This window comes from Maylandia zebra, linkage group LG1 (assembly GCF_041146795.1).
Source record: "Maylandia zebra isolate NMK-2024a linkage group LG1, Mzebra_GT3a, whole genome shotgun sequence".
In the NCBI taxonomy this organism is placed as follows: Eukaryota; Metazoa; Chordata; class Actinopteri; order Cichliformes; family Cichlidae; genus Maylandia; species Maylandia zebra.
The window spans coordinates 20,175,233-20,199,336 of record NC_135167.1 but is presented as its reverse complement, the minus strand read 5'-3'; the positions used below and the strand labels follow the sequence as shown (position 1 = coordinate 20,199,336).

At 39.0% G+C, this 24,104-nt stretch overlaps 2 protein-coding genes and 1 long non-coding RNA gene across 4 annotated transcripts; all 3 read left to right on the top strand.

Moving 5' to 3' along the window:
- The first annotated feature begins 883 nt into the window (after positions 1-883).
- Positions 884-4,563, top strand: pth1b (parathyroid hormone 1b). Its single transcript, XM_004543520.3, has 4 exons — positions 884-970; positions 1,083-1,171; positions 1,304-1,436; positions 4,516-4,563. The coding sequence occupies exons 2-4, from the start codon at positions 1,092-1,094 to the stop codon at positions 4,561-4,563; spliced, it is 261 nt and encodes an 86-aa protein (XP_004543577.1). The 5' UTR covers positions 884-970; positions 1,083-1,091.
- Positions 4,011-14,342, top strand: btbd10b (BTB (POZ) domain containing 10b). 2 transcript variants are annotated; one of them, XM_023154709.3, is made up of 9 exons: positions 4,011-4,150; positions 4,516-4,663; positions 8,424-8,617; positions 9,030-9,345; positions 9,488-9,590; positions 11,290-11,410; positions 12,222-12,419; positions 12,505-12,615; positions 13,267-14,342. In XM_023154709.3, exons 2-9 carry the CDS (start codon positions 4,563-4,565, stop codon positions 13,596-13,598), a joined length of 1,476 nt encoding a protein of 491 aa, XP_023010477.1. In that variant the 5' UTR covers positions 4,011-4,150; positions 4,516-4,562; the 3' UTR covers positions 13,599-14,342. The 2 variants fall into 2 exon arrangements, with proteins under 2 accessions (XP_023010477.1, XP_012772513.1); XM_012917059.4 differs by having other exon boundaries at positions 8,421-8,617.
- Positions 14,343-18,894: 4,552 nt separating this feature from the next.
- Positions 18,895-22,857, top strand: LOC143420003 (uncharacterized). Its single transcript, XR_013100013.1, has 3 exons — positions 18,895-18,984; positions 19,063-19,223; positions 22,453-22,857. It is a non-coding gene; the product is annotated as an uncharacterized LOC143420003 (long non-coding RNA).
- The last annotated feature ends 1,247 nt before the right edge of the window (positions 22,858-24,104 follow it).

Sequence of the window (24,104 nt, the reverse complement as noted above, 5' to 3'; positions counted from 1 at the left end):
AAGCTTTATATGCAACCACTGTAGAATCTACACTCCTACAGCAGCTTTATACAAGCATCTGCAACAAATTTCTTTCATTAAAGAACATTTTGAGAACTCATAATTCTCAAAAATAAATTTTACAGATATGGGGGGGGGGGGGGGGGGGTTTCTCACATAAAATGCAAAAAATAAATAAATAAATAAATAAATAAAAAATCAGTGGTTCTATACTCTTGATGAAGATGAAAATATATGATCTCCTTAGCTGATGCAAGCTACTTTTAACATGTTCTATTGCTACTAGCAAGTCTTGAAAGAACAGAAGAACTAGATCTGTAGGTATTCAGTCAATCCGTCACGTCAGAGAGCTCAGAGATTATATTAACATTATATTAATCGGCAACACTGAATGCTTTATGTCTGCGGCCTGATGCAGTTACACCTTTCTGCAAACTTTAGAGCTTGCATGAGATGAACCATAAAATAAGTTGCACTGCTAATAAATTAAGCTTGACAGTTATTGCCATTTTAGAGAGTATATGTTTTCACTGCAGTCCTGCTGCATGAGGCATATACTGTTAGAGATATACTAACCAATAAAGAGATTTGCTTGCTAAAGTGTATGCACATAGCCTGTATGTCATAACAAAAATGATTCGGGATGAAGGGTGAAAATGGAGCATGTTCAAAACCAGTGTGACAAGCAGGCCCCTTTACAGAGGTGTTGAAAGATGTGTTAGTAGTGAATTGTGGTGGAGGTGGTGTCATGCAGATGCCTGTTCGCATTGATGCACTGGAAAAGTGACATCAACATCAACAGTGAAAATGGCTCATTGATGACCAGGGGAGGGCTACACTGTATATAAAGGAGAGCGCCTTCCTAACACGAAAGACTGATCAACAAGTTTGACTTCTTTCCCAGACGGATAGAGTCCTCTAACTACCAGCTCTGACGCACTATTTCTTGGATAGAAGGACACCAGACCTGGTAAGAACGACCAATGAATATGTCTTTAAATAGATGGCTGTAATATACATATATATTTTTGAAAATATACGTAGAAAATACCTCGTCTAACTAATAGTTTAATTTGCTTCAGTTAATCGACATGTTTTCACTGAGGTTCTTGGAAATGTTGGTTCTGGTAATCCTCCTCTGGAGCATCCACACAGAGGCTAAACCACTGAGGTAAACTCTTAAACTTTCTACAGTGAAATATCATCTTTGGAATGAAAATTAATAATGCACAATTAGCTTAAATAATTAACTGATCCTGTAATTCTTCCTTGAGTTGACTGTGTGTGTTTTCTGTTTGTGCAGAAAGAGGACTGTCAGTGAGGTGCAGCTTATGCACAATGTTCGAGAACACAAACAAGTAGGAGAAAGGCAAGACTGGCTCCAGGAAAAGTTGAAGGGAATTATTGTGGCCAGCTCTAAACCACTACATGGAAAAGCAAGAACTATAAAAAATATTTTTCAATATGATGTTTTTGGATCAAAAATTTAAAAAAGTTATACAAAATATGCAAATTCAAGTGATTTAATGTTCAGTATATCTTATGAAACAAAATCCCCATGCATTACTGAAGAATCTGACTATTTTTCCAAGAGTTATTTTAGATGTTTTTTTCTTATTGTTCTTAACTTATTTTAAAATTTTGTCAGATTATTTATTGATTTATTTATGCTTTTATTGTGTTTTTTATTTTATTTTTAATTCTATTTTATTTTTTATTTTTTTCTTGTCTGATAAATGTTTTCCCTCTTTTTTTCCCTTTTTTTCACATTCTGTTTTAATGTCATATCAGTAGGATTACAAGTACTACAGTCAATATCTCAGGCCGTCTGGGGAAGAAAAGGTTTTAAAATGTCCTCCTACTCTCCACACCATACACATCACTATTTACAAATGTTGTTTACTGCATATTGTAAAGGACCAATAAGATGGCTAGTCTTACATTTCTTGTGTGTGCTTCTTACATGCGCATCATATGTATGCCTTTATGTAATGACTTTCAGGAGTTATACTGTATGTTTTTCAGTCAGTCCTCTTATAGTCACTAACATGATCTCCTGAGGACTGAGTCAGATTTTCTGCTGGTGATTTTTACCCCTGCTTTAACTTTCTACAACAAATTTCTCTAAAGTGCTCTGCAGAACCTCTCTGATCTCTCTTTGAACTGCTGTACTTCATTCTTACTGTCAGGTATTGATCACTTTTACTGGGTAACTTTGTGAGATGTAACCTATACGACAACTCAACCTACATGCCTTTTGTGTCAGCAATTTCTGGATTGCGTTCGCTAGCTTGACTTTACATAGATTACATACATGGCTTTACATACAATACATTACACAATGTTTAACATATTCTTGGCGCAGGAATAACTCACACTAAGTAATGTTCTTTAAAATTTGCAAAAAATTGTAATATATCTGTCAGATTACAGAATTGATTGATGTTTTGAGTGGCCATACACGAAAATTATTCTAGAAATACTTGATAAAAAGTCATAAGACAAGATCATCAATTTTCAGTCCTAAAGATTAGAATTCAGTTGATGTCTAGTCCCACTTTAATTTTTTTTAAGGTGATTTTACTGACTGATGGCTGCACACATTGCATCATATCATCATATTCAGACTTTTCCAGCCTTGTATACTGTGTGTGTGTGTGTGTGTGTGTGTGTGTGTGTGTGTGTGTGTGTGTGTGTGTGTGTGTGTGTGTGTGTGTATATTGTTTGCAAATCATAACAGGCTGTTTGACTTGTGTCGAATAAAGGCAAAGCAGAGAGATGTTATGATTGATGGATAAGACATATATAAGCTCTGATATGTATCCTGTTCGGCTGTTGTGTTGCTCTGTCCTCCAGTCTGGCTAATTGACAAGCACCCTTGCTATGACCCTGCATTTACTTTGAATAAGCAACTTTGCTACTACTATAACTATTATCTATATATTAATACTTTAAAATAAAAATGTCTTCTGCAAAGATTTGCTAGTGTGCGGTGTTTTTTTCACATCCAGTTAGAGGCCTTTAAATTAATTGGACAAAGCACCACTATGATATGAGACTACCTACAACTTAACCTAATTTTGTTATTTATTTAACATTGTTTGTTACCATAGCATAACTGTAGGCTGAACTGATACCTGGTTAGATTTATCAACACTTTGTGTTTACTCCTAGTTTTAATTAATCTTTAATCATTTTTTTTGTTATATTCTGCAGTTTTACCTCAAACTGTGCACAATGGAATATGGAAGCTTCTTTCCACCACTAAAGTTGAATAAATAAAAAATAATTAAAAACAAAATCTGCCAGGCAGAGCAAAGTTGAAAGTAAGTAATTATCTCAAAATTTCAAGTCTGGGGAGGTTAAAATTCTGTATTATGTAATTCAAAATTTCGAGATACTAACTTGAAATTTTGACTTATGGATAGAAAAAAATCATTAGTTGAAGAAATAAGCTTCCATAGTAGACAGATCAGTTCAGTGCTAATCAGTGGGAACTGCTGATTATAGAGTCTAAAATAGTGCTATATTTATTATATAATAAATTAATGCACATGTTAATGGGTGTTTTAATTATAAATGCAATTACATTCTTCAATATCTGCTGTCAGTTCTCCACATAAGCTGAGTTACATGTACATGAAAACATATATTTATTTATTTACTTTTATTTATTTATTTTGTACCTTATTTCATATTTCTTTTTCTTTCCTTTTCTCCACGGTTCATTTTGTCTTTTATAGGCTTACAAATATCGGTACTAGTATCTTCACATTTTGGATTTTTTTTCATGAATAAAGGAAACTTTAAAAAAAAAAAGCAATCGCACACGCAACATATCGCGACACTTGAGGGACTCGGTCATCTTTCTTTTGACTTTTTTGAAGAAAAAGAAAAACTTCTTCTATTACCTACTGAAAACAGGTCAGTCACCTGTAGTACATTTCATTTTTCAACTCTTTAACTTTTGAGACACGTTTGATCGGCGAGCGTAGCAATGACTTTGAAATGTAGTTTTAAGTGCGTCAGCACGTCGAGCCGTTAACGGTCGTCACGTCGTACGTCAGCTGGGTGAGTGTTTTGAAAGGAAATGACTGGTTAGCTGGCGAGCAAGTGGGATTATACTGCAGCGGAAACCGTAGCCAGCTAGGTAGCTGTTTTTTTCCTGTATCTTTCCTGTATCAAATCATGTCTATGGACACTCTTGGAGCATGTTTACTAGCCATTCTGCGTCTCGGAAGTTTGTTCTGATATTGTTGTAACGTACCGCTGGTAATACTGCTAATGCTAGTTAGCTAACTAGCTAGCTATGCTAAAATAGCAAAGTCGTCTCACAGCAACGTCGACAACGTTTAATTTGATAACAGCGATAAACCTGACAATCAATCTTTGTTCAACTCAAGCTTGGCTGCACAACCTAGCTTTTTTGTTAACCGACAGCAGCTACCTGTGGATTTTACACGAGGCTGACCAGGGAATTAAACTGACTTGTTGATTTCGCCATTTGTCGAACAGATTATGAACGGTGAAAGATCCAGACCGGGCTACCCCCTGTCCGGGTGATGGCAGCTCGTCTGCCGTCATATGACAGCAACTCCAGTGATACAGAAAACTGGGAACGAAAAACAGCGAGCCGACCGCGCAAACTCTGCAGGCATTCAAGGTGAGCCAGGTGAAAATATATGGAGTTGTAAAGTTCACAGCAACAGTCACATACGCCCTGTTCTAGGGATATCACAAGAGAAAGTATCGGTTTGCTTATGTGTATCTTTTGCATCCGTCCTGCTTTGTATTAACTCATAGGCGTAACCCCTATGAATATAAATTTGGCCTAGCACTTTCCCTGTAACTCAATGATTGCGTGATACTGGAGAGAAGTGTTAGTCCACTGAGAAAATTTTTGAAAATCAAATAATATTGCCTGTTTATGGCAGTATTTAACGTTTTCAATATATGGAAATGTGATGGAGTTGACTTCCCATGGGTTTGAGATTGCCCAAAGGCTCAAACTTACTTTTCACTTATCTTTCACATATTTATCTGTGATGTTAAGTGAATAACACCAGAGGTGAGGGGAGCCACCAGGCTGAAGAAGGAGATCTATCGCTCTTGGTAAGCCTGTGGGACTCCGGAGACAGCCGACAGGTATCGACAGGCCAAGCGGAATGCGGCTCGGGCAGTGGCTGAAGCAAAACTCGGGTGTGGGAGGAGTTCGGAGAGGCCATGAAAAAAGACTTTTGGACTGCCTCGAAGAGATTCTAGTGCTCTACCTGCACTGTGTATAGTGCTGGCGGAGCGCTGCTGACTTCGACTGAGAAAATTGTCAGGCGGTGGAAGGAATACTTTGAGGACCTCCTTAATCCCACTGACACGTCTTCCGAGGAGGAAGCAGAGTCTGGGGATGAGGGGAATGACCCGCCAATTTCCGGAGGCGAGGACACTGAGGCAGTTAAACAACTCCTTGGTGGCAGAGCCCCTGGCGTTGATGAGGTCCGCCCCAAATTCCTGAAGGCTCTGGACGTTGTAGGGCTGTCCTGGTTGACACGCCTCTACAATGTTGCGTGGAGATCAGGGGCAGTACCCCTGGACTGGCAGACCGGGGTGGTGGTCCCCATCTTTAAGAAGGGGGACCGGAGGGTGTGTTCAAACTACAGTGGGATCACATTCCTCAGCCTCCCTGGGAAAGTCTATGCCAGGGTGCTGGAAAGGAGAGTTTGTCTGCTAGTTGAACCTCTGATACAGGAGGAACAATGCGGTTTTTGTCCTGGTCGCGGAACACTGGACCAGCTCTTTATCCTCTCAAGGATACTTGAGGGTGCATGGGAGTTTGCCCAACCAGTCTACATGTGTTTTGTGGACTTGGAGGAGGCATTCGACCGTGTCCTGTGGGAGGTTCTGCGGGAGTATGGGGTGTCTGGCCCGTTGCTACGGGCCATTCGATCCCTATACAACCGTTGCAAGAGCTTGGTTCGCATTGCCGGCAATAAGTGGGACTCGTTCCCGGTGGGTGATGGGCTCCGCCAGGGCTGCCCTTTGTCACCGATTCTGTTCATAATTTTTATGGACAGGAATTCTAGGCGCAGCCAAGTGGCGGAGGGCTTTCACTACGGTGGCCTCAGAATCTCGTCTCTGCTTTTCGCGGATGATGTGGTTCTGTTGGCTTCATCGGGTGAAGGCCTCCAGCTCGCACTGGAACGGTTCCCAGCCAAGTGTGAAGCAGCGGGAATGAGGATCAGCACCTCCAAATCTGAGGCCATGGTTCTCAGCCGGAAAAGGGTGGAGTGCCCACTCCGGGTGGGTCGGGAATGAGTTCCCTCTCCCTGCCAGGTCTGGGCTTCTCTCCTTAGGCTGCTGCCCTGTCCCGGCCCCGGATGAAGATGGATTGATGGATGTTAATAGGGCTGCCACAAACGATTATTTTGATAGTCGACTAGTCACCGATTATTTTTGCGATTAGTCGACTAATCAGATCATCATCCATTAGACGTAAAACTACAGCTTATTGCACCAGCAGCATCTGCTCTTATATAACTATCATTAGCTTACAGCTTTAAGTGTTTAAGGTCTGTGCTAACTAAAAATAAAGACAAGATGATAGTTTATTAAATTTTAATGAAATTTGCAGATTGTTTCGGTGAAGTTTAATAAACTCCTTGCTATCTAAAATATAACAGGACACTGGAGTATATTCTGGAGCATCTCACACTTCTGATAATCAGCTGTCTGCTTGACGTTTATTCAGCTGTGTAAAAACTATAACTTTAATCTCAGACAAACTGATTTACTCAGGAACAAATAAAATACTAAAAAAAAAAAAGCCAAACAATAACATTTTAAGTTATCTAAGTGACTCATATATATTTAACCTGAGTAGCGAAAGACGGCGGTGGGTTTGAAAACGATTTGCGGGGAGTCCGGTGTTCTCACGGCGCTAGTGAGCCTAGCCCCCCGGCTCGCTAACGAGCTAGTGGGTAACAGATGTCTCCGAAAACGTCGGAGCGCTTTTGAAAATATGTGGTGTCCTGATAAACTGAGCAGATATTTGAGGTTTACACAGCTACATTCTCGCCTGAAAATATGTTAAACGTTTATTTTGTGACCCAGAAAGAATAATAAGAGTAACATTAAAACTAACTAGCTGCCGCCATTGTTGGAAACTGCGCTGGGCCGCGCTATGAATTCTGGGACACAGCTGCTTCTTCTTCTTCTTCGGGGTTTAACGGTAGCTGACATCCTTGTACATGCAATGCTGCCATCTTCTGTTTCAGTCCGTTATTACACTCTTAAATCCTGCCACTTATTCCTGCGTCTTTTGTGATCTTACAAAGTTTCAAACGACGCGTCGACTATTAAATCAGTCGTCGACGATTTTGATAGTCAACGTAATCGTGACTAGTCGACAAATCGTGGCAGCCCTAGATGTTAAGTGAATATTTACTGAAGTATAACGTGTTCGTGATGACCACATGGAGCTCTGTGTAGCCTTTCCTTACTTTCTTGTTAACTCATCTGCCAGCCTTATCTTTATCTGCTTTATAATTTAGTCTCCTACCTTTTGAAGGCATGTTTCCTGTAGCACTTTAGGTATATAGTTATGACAGTGACTTGGTATTAACTAGCTTAATACATGCCTATGAATTTCTTGGTTATTTCTGGAAATTTGGTGAGCAAAATGAAACTCAAGCTTGAGTATATTTAAACAGTAATTTAAAACATTTTCAACACTGGCCTTGGGATTTTCCATTGTTGGAAGGCCAACATTTTTGGTATGCAGGAAAGCTCTGCAAGTGTATGCTCAGCCCCAGGATTGGGATGTATCTGTGAATGGCTAAAAGGTTAAACAAAACTTTTTTTTTTTTCCTTTTTCCTTTTTTTTTTTTTACCCTGTAGCTCTGCTTCTAATTGTGAATTTTATTCTTTCTCTGATTGTTGTTTTTTTTTAAACACTAAGAAGATTTGGTCTTTGAGAAATTAATGGTTAGCTCTATTGTGTCTTTTTCCCATTTGAATTTTAATCTACTTTTATTTATAACTGCTCATACTGTTTATTTAGAAATGAAATTTCTAAATAAACATAAAATAAGCATGTCAAAACTCTGATTTGATTTTCTTTCAAATTAAATATCAAAGGTAATAGTATCTATATTTGACTGCAATACACAATGTGCGGCTTGTTACTGTTTTATTAAAGTAGAATCTGGTTGGTCTGGTTGGTCTGGTGGTTAGTTTTAAATGTCTTTATGAAGCTTGTTGGCACTACTACAGTTGTTTGTAGGGCAAATGACCTAAGCCAAAAGCTGTGACAGCCATGTTGAGTGAAATGTGTTCCACATTGTGCGTCATAAAACTATGAAATACCAATATCCTCTGGCCTTGAGAAAGGGAGGAGGTGCATTACACATGCTTTTGTGTTTCAAAAGCAGCAGCCAAGCCCGTACGTCTCAAGTGAAGGAAGAACATAGGAAGATGAGCTTACATGGTGCCAGCGGGGGCTGTGACCGCTCACGTGACCGCCGCCGCTCCAGCGATCGCTCCAGGGACTCCTCGCATGAGAGAGAAGGCCAGCTTACCCCTTGCATTCGCAACGTCACATCACCCACCCGCCAGCACAACAGTGGTGAGTGTGCGTGGAAAGAATAGACGGCTTATATGGGTGTCATGTTGGAGTTCTGCAGCTTTTGGCAAGCTCTGTTAAACAGCTGACCAAATTTATCAACTTGCAGCTCAGACATGGTTTAGGTCTCCTGCTTTTGGCTGTGAGCAGATCAAGGCAATGCTTATCCACCTGTGTTTAGACCAAGACCGAGAAGTTTGACTGCCTACATGTCAAATGTTATGAGTGGGACCTTGTGTATATATACAATGTGTATATTGCAAAGAAATACAAAATTCTTTTACAAATCTTAGCTGCAAACTAAAATGTTACTACAAACTAGGCACTTTTTTTCTATCTGGATTTTGATCTTTGATTTGGACATTAAAACCAAAGATGATTTCTCCATGGTGATTCATTCCGCCCGCCCGTCTAGATCGTGATCGAGATGGCGGCTCGTCATCGAGGCCCAGTAGTCCGCGGCCTCAGAGAGTCTCACCCAGCGGTTCCAGCAGCAGTGGGGTGGTGAGCAGTCGCAACAGTAGCTTGTCCAGCACCGAGGGCACTTTCAAAAGCTTGGCAGCTGGAGAAATGGTTTTTGTCTATGAGAATCCTAAGGAAGGGGGAGCCGGTGGCACAGTTGGAAACCGAAACATTCGGACCTCAGAGAGAGTCACTCTGATTGTTGACAACACACGCTTTGTAGTGGATCCTTCTATCTTCACTGCACAGCCCAATACCATGTTGGGCAGGTAAAGTATATTTTAATCCTCGTTATCCTTGTCTTTAGTCATCATAGCTGTAACAACTGAAACTTAAATAAAAATTAAATATTCACGCATATAAGTATAGATCTGTGAGTTGGGGGAATAAATCAAAGTTTCTTTTGCACAGAATGTTTGGATCTGGAAGAGAACATAATTTCACACGGCCCAACGAGAAAGGGGAGTACGAAGTGGCTGAGGGGATTAGCTCAACAGTTTTCAGAGCAATTCTGGTTAGTTTCTCTTTTACATAATCCTTGTATGCATAAATAATTGTGAGGTAAATGTTGGATACACACTTATGCTGAATGATTTTTATCTGTGTCGCATTATTATTAAAAGATATTAAGCTATCGTGGGATCATTTTAGCTCACTGGGTAGAGTAGGCAACCCAAACAATCTGCCCTAAGGCCATCTACTTCCCCTGGTCTTTCTAATCTTCTCTTTACTGTCGAATCACAACGGAGGCTTAAAAAGCTCTGAAAATGTATCATAAATAAATAAAATAACACAATCAAGTCAACAAAAATCTACTTCCTTGCTCTTTTAACCAAACTTAAATATTTTACACAGGGCTATAAAGTCAGTTCTTAACAGGCTGCCTTTATTGCTTTTGTATAAGATGTAACACCAATCTCTGATGTCACAATTTTTAAATATATCAGCATTTGCTCATTAATGCTTCCACAGCAGAATGTAGAAGGAAATTGTGAATAAAACTCCCACTGGGATGTGTTCTTCCAATCTTTGTGGGACATATAACACCTGTTAGCCTTGAGCGACACACTATATTTTCCTTACCTGGATCCCCGTGTGTGTGAGGAGTTGTCTGAGCCTCTGCTGTGAAAGTCTATCAAAGTTCAATGCGGCCAGAGATGACACAAAACAAATGTGCAGTTATTAGTGTTGAATATTTTTTTTGTTTTTGTTTTTTCTACATTGATATTGACTTGTGAATTTTTAATTTTTTCAATTATTTGCGCTGTATGATCAGGATGTTGAATTAATACAGCCCCCACCCCATCCGCATGACCATTACGGATGGGGTCATGTTTAAATTACTTAATTTACTGGTATAGCAGTGTTATTGAAAAATGCATATAATGCCTGAAATTTAGAGTAGTGTACTGGTTCCTATGGTTTACTATCAAGCAGTAATATAAACAGTAGATCATAATACAGATGGTGCTGAAATAAAACTAGTTTTAAACTAAAGTAGTTTTAAATTTAAAAAAAAAAAAATAAACATTATATAATACCCATAATTCAGGTAGAATATTACTCAGCATGGGCTGTTTTGTACTGTCTACATTACATCTAATTAGCGACTGATTGCTCATGTTGAAACTCTTAAGTAGATATATGTTGGAAAATTGAATTTACTTTGCGATATGGTGAGTGAGTAGTACGCAGTTTACTGAGAAAGCTGCAGTTGGTGAGTTCTAAGAAACGTACGATTAGATTAGGCTGCATTTTTGTTGTCTGATTCATCTAAAATGCACCAGAAACCAACCCTGCAGAAAACACTGCTGCAACTATAACACAGTGCGTACCTGCTACAGCCCATTCAGGTATCTGAAGTGTATATGAGGCTGGAATGACAAAGCAAATCTGACTGATCTGAATCTGAGCTTTAATTCACAGTTTGACATTTGCATGGTGTTATCTGCTGCATCTAATTTCCTGCCAAACTGCATGTTACCTTTGGCCTACTAAAAACCCACCTCATAACAGTTCAACAGGCTCAGTAATGGAAGTCTCCTTTAGCATGTGTAACTCTGAAACTGCTGTTAGAAAGCAAACTGAGATTCTGTTACCGGGTTCATTTTTATCAAAAGGGTTTTGATTTTGTTTGTAATTGTATGATTTAAGTTGATGGATAAATGGTGTTTTTAATGATTTCCTCTTTGTGATTTCTCTCTAATTGGCAGGATTACTACAAATCTGGGATAATCCGTTGTCCTGATGGAATCTCTATCCCCGAGTTGCGTGAGGCGTGTGACTATCTATGCATCTCTTTCGACTACAGCACCATCAAATGCAGAGACCTCAGTGAGTATTTCTTCTGGGACACTGAAGCTGTTAGTGTTGCATTAACAGTAGCAGCGCTGAGTATCATTGATCAGGGAGACTGCTCAGTGCCTCGTCACTTTGCAAGGCTTAACAAGATTGCAGCTAATTGATCATAATCACCAACCTGTGAGGATTTCAGATTTTTGGCTTTAAAGAAAAATACAGCTTTTAAGAACAAGCAATTTTCCCTGTACGTGTGTCTAAAACGTAGGATGTTTTATTATTATTTTTTTTTTTTAAGTCAGCAGGTAATTCTGGTTAATTACTATTTTCTTGAGTTCAGGGCCACAACTTGTTGCATATCATCTATGACATTTCGTCTCCTTTCCTCCTCAACTTTTTGGGGTAAATATGTCTACAAATTTGATTCACGGTCATCTTGAGTGGGTTCTTTAAGGCTTTTCGGTGCACTGCAACACAATAGTGCCTGAAACTGATGGTTGCGAGACTGGACAGACCTTTTCTTCATTAGCACTGAAGATTTTGTAGCGGTACTTTGCTGGAATGGAGGCAAGGAAATGGTTGTTTGCTTACCTGTAAATTATTTGTTTGAATTTAAAACTACAAGTAGTATCCTGATCTGAAAGAAGCATTTTAATTAGGAATTCAGTTTTTATGAAGGCACCTCTGAAATAGCTCTGTGGTGAAAGATAAAGGCTACTTGCATGACAGTAGAGCAGAGGGCCTGTTTTTAGTTGTTTCAGGAGTTACTTGCTTACCTTTGTGCACTTTATAAAGTTTATGCTTATGATGGAAATTTTGAATTTAAAGTCTCACTCTTTGTTAACAGGTGCCCTGATGCATGAGCTGTCCAATGATGGAGCTCGGCGTCAATTTGAGTTTTACCTCGAGGAAATGGTTCTGCCTCTAATGGTGGCCAGCGCCCAGAGCGGAGAGAGGGAATGTCACATTGTAGTCCTTACCGATGATGATGTGGTTGACTGGGATGAAGAATATCCACCACAAATGGGGGAAGAGTATTCACAGAGTGAGTACCCACTAATTCAGAGCGTAGGCACACATCTCGGAGCACAGACGCACAATAAACCACCTTGTTTGTTTTCTCCTTGTAGTTATTTACAGCACAAAACTGTACAGATTCTTCAAGTATATCGAAAACCGAGACGTTGCCAAATCAGTTTTAAAAGAGCGGGGACTGAAGAAAATAAGGCTGGGCATTGAAGGTGAGCTGAATTTTTCAGTATTAAATATTGATGTCCTCTCTTTTTTTCTTTTTCTTTTTTTTTTCCATTCTCATGAGTGGGAGAGAGATGTCTGACCTATATGAACAGTACAGAATATAACGACTCACTGCATACTGCAGATTTATAATTACAGATTTGTTTGGCAGCAAGCAAATTAATGCATAAAATAGCTAACAGCAGATGCCTCTTTGCAATCTGGATGTTATTAGAGTCAGAATCAAACGAATCAACTGTGGTCGGCGTGAGACAAAATATATTTTATTTAATAAAATGATATAATGGTTTTGTACCCAAACTGCTTTGTTCACTCAGTTTAACATCTGCCCAAGTTAATATGCAGTTGGAGTGCAGTATTATGTTCACATACCAGATGTAGACAATAGACATGCTGCTACCTGAATGTTTTTGTATGCTGTGACTGAAAAGACACGCCTAAAGTGGGAAGTCGATCAAACTAGAATAAGGTCATTTAGAGCCCAACACTTGGTAATGCATTGATTCCTTTTAAACAAATGGTCAGTCACATCACGTTCAGGGTGAGCCCCTCGCTTCTGGTGTTTGCTTTTTTGTATTCTGTGTTAACAAAAGTTAGCATAAACTGAGCCACTAGTGTTGTTGTCTCTCTGACAGGTTACCCTACGTATAAAGAGAAAGTCAAGAAAAGACCAGGAGGTCGTCCAGAGGTCATTTACAACTACGTCCAGAGGCCCTTCATCCGCATGTCCTGGGAAAAGGAGGAGGGTAAAAGCCGCCATGTTGATTTCCAGTGCGTAAAGTCCAAGTCGATCACCAACCTAGCAGCAGCAGCAGCTGACATCCCCCAAGATCAGCTGGTGGTGATGCACCCTGGCCCCCAAGTGGATGAACTGGATATCCTGCCTAATCACCCACCTAGTGGGAACCACTACAGCAACAACTACAGCAATGAGCCTGATCCTGATGCACCTTCACCTGCTGTCTGAGGACACGTTGATCTTCTTTCAATGCCTCTGCCCCTCTCCTACTCTTCTAGTCCTACTCCCAGCATGCTGCAGCATGGAGCGCTAGGGGCACCATAACCATATTGCCTTGACACCTCCTTTGCAGCCTTAGAGCCTCAAGAACCTGGATGACTGTAGGAAAAAAAACACGAGGAACATAAGACTGGTGAAAATAACATTTCACTATTGTTTTCATTTTGGGGTTTTTGTTTTGTTTTTTACTTGACCAAAGGAAGGAATCTATTTTTGTTTGTGGGAAAAAAATCTGTAAAAAAATATTATTAGCATTATTATTTACAATATTATTGTATCTTAATTTGATGGTTTTGACTGAGCACTCTTGTGGTGTCACTGTTTTTTCACAGGTTTTATTTCACTGATATCTTAGATTTTGATTCTCTCGGGTGGCCTAACTGCTAAATGGCTTTGATGGGGAAGGATACACAACTAGCTAAGGAGAGATTACATCTTTCTGGTCATGGAGAAAATCTGTTCTCACCACTTAGTCTCATGATCTCCAGTTGAACTCCTCTCAGATGTCTTTGATTCTTGTCATGGGATATGTAGTCATTGGCTGGATCTGATATGTGATGTTTTGCTCCTCCTGCAGCCAAGATATTAAGCAGAACACAGGCTGTTGTGGTCAGAATCTTTTATGTGCAAAGCTTGAAATTGTTGTTTAAAAATAAAACAAAATCATGAAATAAAGATGAACATTTAAAAAAATATATATATATATACACACAGTACAAAAATATGTGTGTGTGTGCGTGCGTGCGTGCGTGCGTGCGTGTATCTATCTGTATATCTATCTATAGATCTAGATCTATATAGATATATAGATATAGGCAGGTATGTATATTGCATGCCTTATTGTAAAAGCCTAACAGGACCCAGGAGATGTTGCCCTCCAGAGGTAAGACTGACCAGATATGGTTAAATGCTAATGACCATTAAGAAGAAACATTTCTGCTCTATACAATTGGGTCGGAAACACTAAAAATAAATTCAGATTAATAATATAAATTTTTGTAATTATTACATTAAACCACTGATAATTCCAAATTAGATTCAATGTGATACCACAGACTGGTAACAGCAAACTGAACCATATTTAAAAAGCTTGAAGGGCTAAATATAATTTTTGTACTTACTTAAAAAATAAAATGACCTTTCTTCACACTGATATTTTTACTGCAGTTCATATACATATACATTTCCTATTTCATTTCTCCCTGAGTAGAAATGATAGCAAATAGAACCTGATAAGCTATTTAAAAGGAACCCCAACTATTATGACAAGTTACTCTAAATATGTTGCAAATTATCTCCACTACATAAAAACATACTTGAGAATAACTAAAAAAAAAAAATTGTTATTCATTAAATCTTTGTTGTTTAAAACTATTTTGGAGTCGCGGGAGCGGCCATGTTTTTTCGCACAATGCATTCAGGGATGATGACATGTAGCAGGGGAGATGCAGCAGATTGACCCGGAATTTATACAGAGTTCATTCCCGCCACAATGAAGGGATTTTCCGGAAGTGGTGTCAGATGTTACCTCGGTTACATAGGCCTAATGTAGAGTCGATTTTTTTTGGAAAACTTTATACAATCAGGCAATCTGAGAACAAAGCATGATGTATAGTGCAGCAAAGTCATGCTACATGTAATTAGCAACCACTTTATTAGGTACATCTGTTCCACTATTCATTGCAGTAATCCACAAATCTTATCCTTTTACATCAGCAGCAACTCAAAGCACTTAGGCATGTAAACATCCTCAAGGAAGCCTGCTGAAACCAAACCAAGCCTCAGATGAAGGAATGTGTATTGCTGTTGTTGTCAGATGGCCTGGTGGGAATATTTCATAGGAGTGGGTTTAAAAAAGAATTATAAGATTATACCTTGAATAATGTGATACTGATTCATTAAATGCTGAATTGATTTTTGAATAAATGTGTATTTTGTAAGAATCGCCAGAATCTCAGGTTAAAGCTATTTCAACAACCACTAAACAGCTAAAACAGCAAATGAAAGCAGGTAAACTTTCTTCCACACAAAGATGTAAACACAAAGTGCGGCCCGACACTTCAAAATCTGTGAGTTGTCGGCTCCACACCAGACACGCTGCCAGGGCTGAAAGCCAACATCTCACAGACTCTGAAGCTGCAGGTTTTTTTGTTTTGTTTTTCAAAAATGACCTCCCACAAGAAAGCTTAATTTCTGCCGTTTAATACAGAAAAAATTTAAACGTTTTAAATCATGCCAAATTGCAAAACGCTTAGCTGTGTCGTACAGATGATATTCAGTTGTACATCTTTTTTAAGCCCCAAGATGTTTCCAAACTACAGATTAGACTACATTAGAGGTTGGATGGCTGATAACTTTCTTCAACTTAATGAGGAGAAAATCAAAGTCCTTGTTTGTGCTCCCGATAAATTTGTGCCCAAGATTATGAAAAATTTAGGTCCTCTTGCTACATTTGGCAAATCCTCTACTAGGGATCTTGGAGTAAACTGACTCAGTTGACTTTGGATGCTCATGTTAAATCTCTGGTTTGCTCCTGTTATTATCATTTAAGAAACAGTGTTGTGTCCACTGTGTCATGCTCAGACCTCGAAATTGTCATACATGCATTTCTTTCATCTCATTTGGACTATTGTAATTCTTTGTTCACTTGTTTATGTAATGCCTCGTTGGAACGTCTGCAGGGTGTTCAGAATGCTGCTGCAAGGCTTCTGACCTAGTCTTCCAAGTACTCTCATGTCACACCCCTGCTGATCCAGCTGCAGTGGCTCCCCATTAAATTCAGTCCGCTTTAAGAATATGACTTTGACATTAGGGGCTCTGCATGAACAGGCACCGACATATATCAGAGATCGTTAATATCCATGCATCTCAAACAGGTCCCTAGGATAATGTGATCAGGGCTTGCTTGCTGGTTGTCCATCATACGAGGCTGAAAACAAAAGGTGACAGAGCTTTTGAAACTGTGGCCCCCAGAGTCTGGAACTCTCTCCATTTGAGCTTGGGATCTAGGGACTCACTGGTCTCTTTTAAAAAACAGCTAAAAACTCATCTGTTAAAACTTGCTTGTGGTTATTTTTTTGTGTGTGTGTTTTAGTTTCTCTGTAATTTTTATCTTGAAAAGTGCTATACAAATAAAATTTTACTTACTTTGTACTTACTTATTTTGCTATGTATAACGTTAGTTTTTCTGAAAATTCTAAGAAATTTCTTTATTAACAAAGTAAACTAAAAATAGTCTTTATTCTATTTTATAGTTTTAAAATTGGATTACAACATACTTGAACATGATATGATTGTGTTTTCACTGTCGGAGCTGTGGATCCATTGATAGCTTTAGTAATCTGAAAATTATTTATATTTTGATTTTTGTCGTTTTTCATTTGCATTAAGATAGGCCGATGCATGGTGATTCTCTGATGTGTATCTGTTTCTACCTGTGTTGATGCTAGCATGACTAAAGCTAGCCAAGAAGCAGTAAATATGTGAAGCAAAGGAGAAAGATATACTCATCAAATGAACAAAATCATAAGAATATAACACCAGCACTGCAAAATGTAACAAACATATGTTGATATCAAATGGTGTGTTATTTGAACTCTACATGAAACAATGACGCATCTTTTTCTTATAGATTTGTTATTTATTTTTCCCCCAATTGTACAAATTAGTCTGTGTTTGGCCTTAGTGTCCCAGAAATCATATTTATACAAAACTAAATACAACTCGTGAATATGTTTTAAATGGATGTTTCCTCACTTGATGACGAATCATCCATTTACATATTTGCTGAGAACTAAATCTGATGGCACTGAACTTATCAGTGGTTGTTTTAACAAAGCCCCCAAATCCCCTATGAGCAAGCACTTGGCGACAGTGGGGAGGAAAAACTCCCTTTTAACAGGAAGAAACCTCCGACAGAACCAGGCTCAGAAAGGGGTGGCCATCTGTCGCGACCGAGTGGGGTTCAAATCTTCACTGAAATATCAGTTTTATATAAATATGATGTTGAGGCCAAAATACTAATAGGTTCATAGCTCTCACAACTCCTCTGCAAAGGATTTCCCTAAGAGAGAGAAACAGTGGTTATCAAGAACTTGAGCACATTACCTACATATAAATATATGAATAATTATAAATTTGTTGGGTTTTGTTTAACAATGTCAGAAGGAGAGAGGCACTGAGGCACAGTCTTCCGCCCCCCGACGCTCCTGCTGTGCTTCCTCCTTCTGACAGGAACTGCCTACAGAACAAGCATGAATGATGCCTGAGTGGACAAACACAACTCACAAGTTCCTGGCTCTGTCGGCTCCTCTGCAGAGGGTTTCCCTAAGAAGGAATCGTGACTAGTCGACTAATCGTGGCAGCCCTACTCCTGATATTGATGTGATTTGTTGAAATAAAGTCATAGCAGAAAAGAAAATATCACTTTCAAATGTTGTCAGTGTAGACCAAATTCTTAGATATCAGCTTCAGCAGATGAGCAGCTGTCAAAATCACCTGCTAACAGATGTTGGTTTTCTTCCATCTGATAAAGCCTCAGAGCGTCTCTGAATGATCACGTGGCTCATTAATAGACGCTCTTCTGCAAATCCTACCTAATAAGTGATTATTTGACTATTATTTACTGTTGCTTTCCTGTTAGCTTGAAGCAGGCTGGCCATTCTATGTCTGGTATCAATGACGTTTACCATCAGAGAACTGCTGCTCACTGGATTTTTTTTTTCTCTTTTTTTGGGCAAGTATTTGTAAATCCTAGAAATGGTTGTGTCGGAAAATCCCAGAAGATGAGCCATTTCTGAAGTAGTCACGTAGATAACTCTTATTCTGATGCGGTGACCCTAATAAAGTGGCTCATATGTAGGGATGGGTATCGAAAACCGGTTCTTGTTGAGAACCGGTTCCCACTGTTTCAATTCCTTGGAATTGAAACAGTGGGAACCGGTTCTTGTTGAGAACCGGTTCCCACTGTTTCAATTCCTTGGAATTGTTTGCCATTTTTGCAAACGATTCCCTTATCGATTTCAGTCGCCCCGAATGACGTCACCACGTTGCGGAGCGTCATTTACCTGGCAGGAAACACGGCGCGAAAGCGGCTCAAACGCTCAAAAGTTTGGTTATACTTTATGAGAACGGATGACAACAGGGCAACTTGCAGTACTTGCAAAGTAGATACTTCATTTAAGGGAGGAAACACTGCAAATATGCAAAAGCATTTGCTCACAAAACACGCGATGACCTTAAATGAATGTCGTGTTTTTAATTCCGCTCCAGACTCATGAATCTCAACCCAGTAGCAGCGGTAACGTTTGCACGTCCTCTTCCTTTAATGCGGCAGGTAAATAATCAACTAACAGTGCATATTATGTTAGCGCGATCTGTCTTATTACAAAACCTGCCATTACTGTGCATTTAGGTGACCATGATGAGAGAGACAGAGTCTGTCTGGCTCAGATGCTGGCAGTTCTCGCTGCAGTCTACCGTTAGCGTCTCCTTTCAGGCCGGATAGACGAATGTCACCGAGCAGAGACTAAGTTTGTGGTAAAAGGCTGCCACAGCAGATGCCCCCGATTTTCGGTAAGTGAATGTGTTTAATTGTAGGCAGGGACATTACTGGATATTCTTGTGTAATTGCTACAGAATAATTTATGTTATACTTTGTTATTGCTACAGAAGAATATTTATTTTATTATTTTACATTTACAATTTTTTTTCCTGGGGACCCTGTGACACCCCATTGAAGAGCCGTAGGCTGGATCTCTTAAGATCTCACTGCTGGGTTTGTAAGGCCATGTTACTTGTAAATTTCTATCTTGTTCAAAGAGAAGATATAAAACAAAGTTCTAAGCTAATCGAACTTAGTGTTCTCCTTTTTTAAAAAGAATCGATAAGAGAATCGATAAAGAATCGAATCGAAAATGGAATCGGAATCGTGAAAATCTTATCAATACCCATCCCTACTCATATGTATATAGAAATATATAATAAATAACATAAGTCTTTCTGTGTCTAATAAAATAACGCAGTATAAAGTATAACCACAGGAACTGCAAGCAGAGAGAGAATTTCCTATAACAGCCTGGTAATTATCAGCTGAAAAGAGCCGTTTTTACTCACCTGACTATTGAGAGTAGAGACAATGAAAGATACAATGTTCTCCACCTCTTTGCTCCAGTGATTCATAAAACACAACCAGTAGCTTCTCGGTGTGATGAATGGCCCATGTTTTATTTTTAACTTGTAGCACTTTGTATTGATCTTTTCTTTCATTTGGAGCACTTAGAGCAGAGGGGAACAAGGACAGATAACCAATGAACTATCAGCAATAAAGATGAACTACAGCACCGTTTTCAGCCACTGCTCCATTCTATTTTCAGAAATTCAACAAAGCAGATTTGTCTACAGAATGTATGCACAGGAAGAGCCGATCATGTAGTTGGGGCAGTCTATTATGTTGTAGATATGTGCAATAATAAGGATTTTGGTAAGATGCATACCTTGCCTGTGGCATTCTGTTCATAAAAGAGTTCATAAAATAAACCCCAGCAGTTTTTTAGGAAGATAAGTCAAAACAGAAGGAGGCTAAACAGATAAAAATGATGTATGTATCTACACAAAATTGTTTCTTGTAGGGTTCTGGAGAGTTTTATATGTAGGTGTGAGTTTGTAGTGTGACATTAGAGCTACCAGATATACTCAGTCATCTTTGCTCATTGAAGACAAACTTCCCATCGATAAGATGATGTGAAACAACATCTGTAGGCTTGATCTTGATAGGATTCTGTACTATCTGGGAAACACTGTGTGGATACAACTTGTCAATAGCTATTCTAACTCACAAAACAAAATACAAGGATCCGAATTAGCTAATGTGTATGTTTACTAAAAGACCAGCACGACTGTGCCTCAGTATACAAAGGAAAGTCCATAAAGGCATGGGTGGGTGAGTTTAGTGTGAAAGAAACCGACTGGTCTGTGCAGAGCCCTGACCTCAACCTCATCAAACACCGTTGGGATGAATTGGAGCAGAGATTACAAGGCACCTCAAAATGCTCTCCTGGATGAATAGACAAAATCACAGACACAGACCAAAATCTTGCTGAAAGCTTCCTCAGAAAAGTGGAAGCCGTAAAAGTAGGCCCAGGACCATATTACTACCTATGGATTCAGAGTTGCACTCCTGTAGGTATAAAGTATTAGTGGCCCAGTACTTTTGTCCATTTAGTGTATTTCTTTAGCAGAGAGTCTATCGCCTCTTCTCACCACATGCTGGCAGTAGTGCACAGCAAAAAGATTAAAAAATCTTCACAGTTTAACAAGTGGGGAAACTGATTGACCTGTAATGTTAATTTCCCATACACCATTATAAGTTGTGATAAATTATTAAGTACTCAAAGTTATTAGCTTCCTGGCTAATCTTTACTGAATAGACTGTTAGATGTTTGATTTGTATTAGGATCCAGAGATACTCATGATTTCAAATGAAATAATATATGGTAAAATGGACTGGTTCTTATACATCACTTTATGCAACATGTCTCATTTACACTTCAGTTAACACATTGGGACCTTGCCCAAAAGACAGACTGGGGCAGGCAGGGATATAACGACCAACCTCCTGAGCTGCAGCCAACTTTCAATAGTTCTATTGATATAAGCGATTTTCTTTTGAATGTTGTACTTGAATTTCACAGATAAACAAGGACAAAGGTTGTTAATCTCTTCCTCACTATCATTTACTTTGTCTGTCGCAAGAACCTGTGGTTTTTGTTCTTTGTGGCCAAGCCAAACTTTATGAATATAACTTTCATCAAAAGCTCAACCCAAGTCTGAAATTAATACCAACAGCATGAGTGTTACAGTAGCTCCTAGATACAAGAATACCTCGCAGTTACTCAATCTAGGAAGGTTTGTGCATTCTCAAAGATGTTAACTAACGTCTTAACAACAATACCAGTGCCATTGTAATAGGATCACATGCTATAAATCCTCAAAAGGTTATTGTCTCCAGCAACAGCGTCACTTCAGTCACTGAGTTCACACCCCGTCCCTTTTATTAGTGGCCCTTAGACGCCACCAGATTTGTATGGTCAAATTAAGCAAATGTGATATTCTCGAAGTGTTACATTTCACTAGATTGAATTGATTTGGCAGATGCTCTTGTTTAGCTGGGGGAAAAAACATTTTGCGTTATGGCAACCACTTCCAGGCAACATTTTAATGTTACTCAGTCTAAAAAAGGCAGCAGATTTTAGACAAGACAACCTGCTTGGATTTTATCAAACAACAAAAACAAGCAGTTATCCTAGGAACGTCTGACAAGATTTTTGAAACAAATTGGAGGTGGTCGTATAACTCAAGCAGCACAGCTGTACAAAATGAAATGACAACTGCTACTTGAAAAATCTCAAGAAGAGCCAAATCAAAATAACTCTATTTTCAACACAAGCGACAGATTCACAAGTGTATTGCACATGTAACTGGATTATGGGTAGCTCTTATTTTTAACAGCTCGGTGAGGATAAGCTCTGGTGGCTTCTAATTTAATATAATTGAGACAGAGTGATGTGAACATGGAACATTATACTTTATTTAACTCCAACCATCTGCTCTTTTTCAGGGTAGAGTGTCAGGGCACCGTATATGGTGACATATGTGGAATAAAATGAGAAAAGAGCGGCTCATTTTAAAAGCAGCAATCCTAAATCAAATGAAGAGCCGAGTCCCTTAAGAACATTTGCACAGCTGTATTATTATTATTTTTTTTAAATTTATGTTTGACAAGGAGCATCTCATCTTTTTTTAGATTTTCTCACTGAAGAAGAGGAGGAAGAAGAAACAGTGTTGCCCTACAATGTGAAACAAGAGACGAGGCAACAACACAGTGTGTCAAAGTTGGCTGTTGACTGCAACACGGCACAACACCCTTCAAAATAAAGCCTTGTTTCTTTATAGGTTTATAAGTCAGGGTGAAAATCTAATTCAGTGGCTTGAGTTGCATAACATTCAAAACATGCAGAAGCAATAGTGCACATTGTTTCTCTGTAAGTCCTTAAAAAGACTCAACCATGGACCACTTCAGTGTTATTTGGTGGCTGGCATGGGGGTTGCGATGTTTGGATTTCACGGTGAGATTCAGCTCAGAAGGATTAGAGATGACTACACTTTGTTATGGTTAAAATACTTTCAATGTTCAGTAACAGCCAGTGAATCACATAGTTATCTGTTCAAAAACCAGTCAAAACAGTCTCATGACTAAGTGATTTTACCCACATAAGTTCTTTGCAGTATTTCTTTTTACAGTAAACTGCATTTGGATATTTATTATTTCCACAAGCTTTTATCATCTTTACCAGGTAACAGTGTCAGGTGACAGGTATCAGTATCTGTGAGACTATCAGGAAGATAATTTCCAAATGCAAGCTTGCTTGATTAGACAAAGAATTTGCTTTGCTTATTTTGGTATGAAATTGGGTGACTGAGACAAGCCATGGACACCTCATTCATTCTGGCGGGTGTGTGTCCAAAACCTCAGAGCGTCGACTAACATGAAGAAAAAAAAGCTTGGGTTTTGATTTTTCAGTAGTATGGATGGAGCCACAGAATCACTTTGATGACTGCTACTTCTATCTAGTCAATCTTTCTGGATATCGTAACAAAACTAAACACATGAACATATGAAACCTTCCATTTGTACTGGCTTGTTTAATGACAGAGAAGAGTGTAATGGTGTGTTGTCTCCAGATGCACAACATTCTAGTGATAAGAACTTTGAAGATCAATCTTCTAGTAGCTAATTTGTTTCCCTGTTATTCACACACCCAGAGCTGAATAACTGAGCTACTTGAGTCTAGGCACAGTGAGATTAACCTCCTGGATCCAGGAACCAAATTTCCTTTTTATAAGCATCGTGAGAAGGATCTTATTCCATTCTTTGAAATGGACGATCACTTTATCTGTTGTGTTGATGTTGAAGGTCTTTTGGCTGCAATGGGTTGTAAGTATGATGCAGATAAGTGTAGGCTGTTCATTAACAGCTCAAAAGCCAGGCTAAAATGTGTTCTGCATAATGGCAGTTAACCTCACCCTAACATAAATTACAAAAAAAGGCTATTAAGATTAGGTTTGCAATCGGATCCATTGATCACTATTTGTTGCAGAGGGTCACTGATGCGCTAACGCACAGGGCAGTACATTTCACTGTTAGAGACCCCCAACTGTGTGTCACTCATTGGTATAGAAAGTATCTAACAAAATGTCTGACTGTTGATGTGTTGGAGCAAGCTCAAAAGTACTTTTAGTTGGAGTCCAGCATGCCTATTCGTAACCCTTTAAAAATTCCCTGGTTAGATTTAGGCAATTGTGTGGCTCTCCTGGGAGCCACACAGGTCAGTCCATTGTTTTCAAAAAATATATGGAGTTAGGTAATAGAGAAAAGTGGTTAAGGTTAGAAAAGCT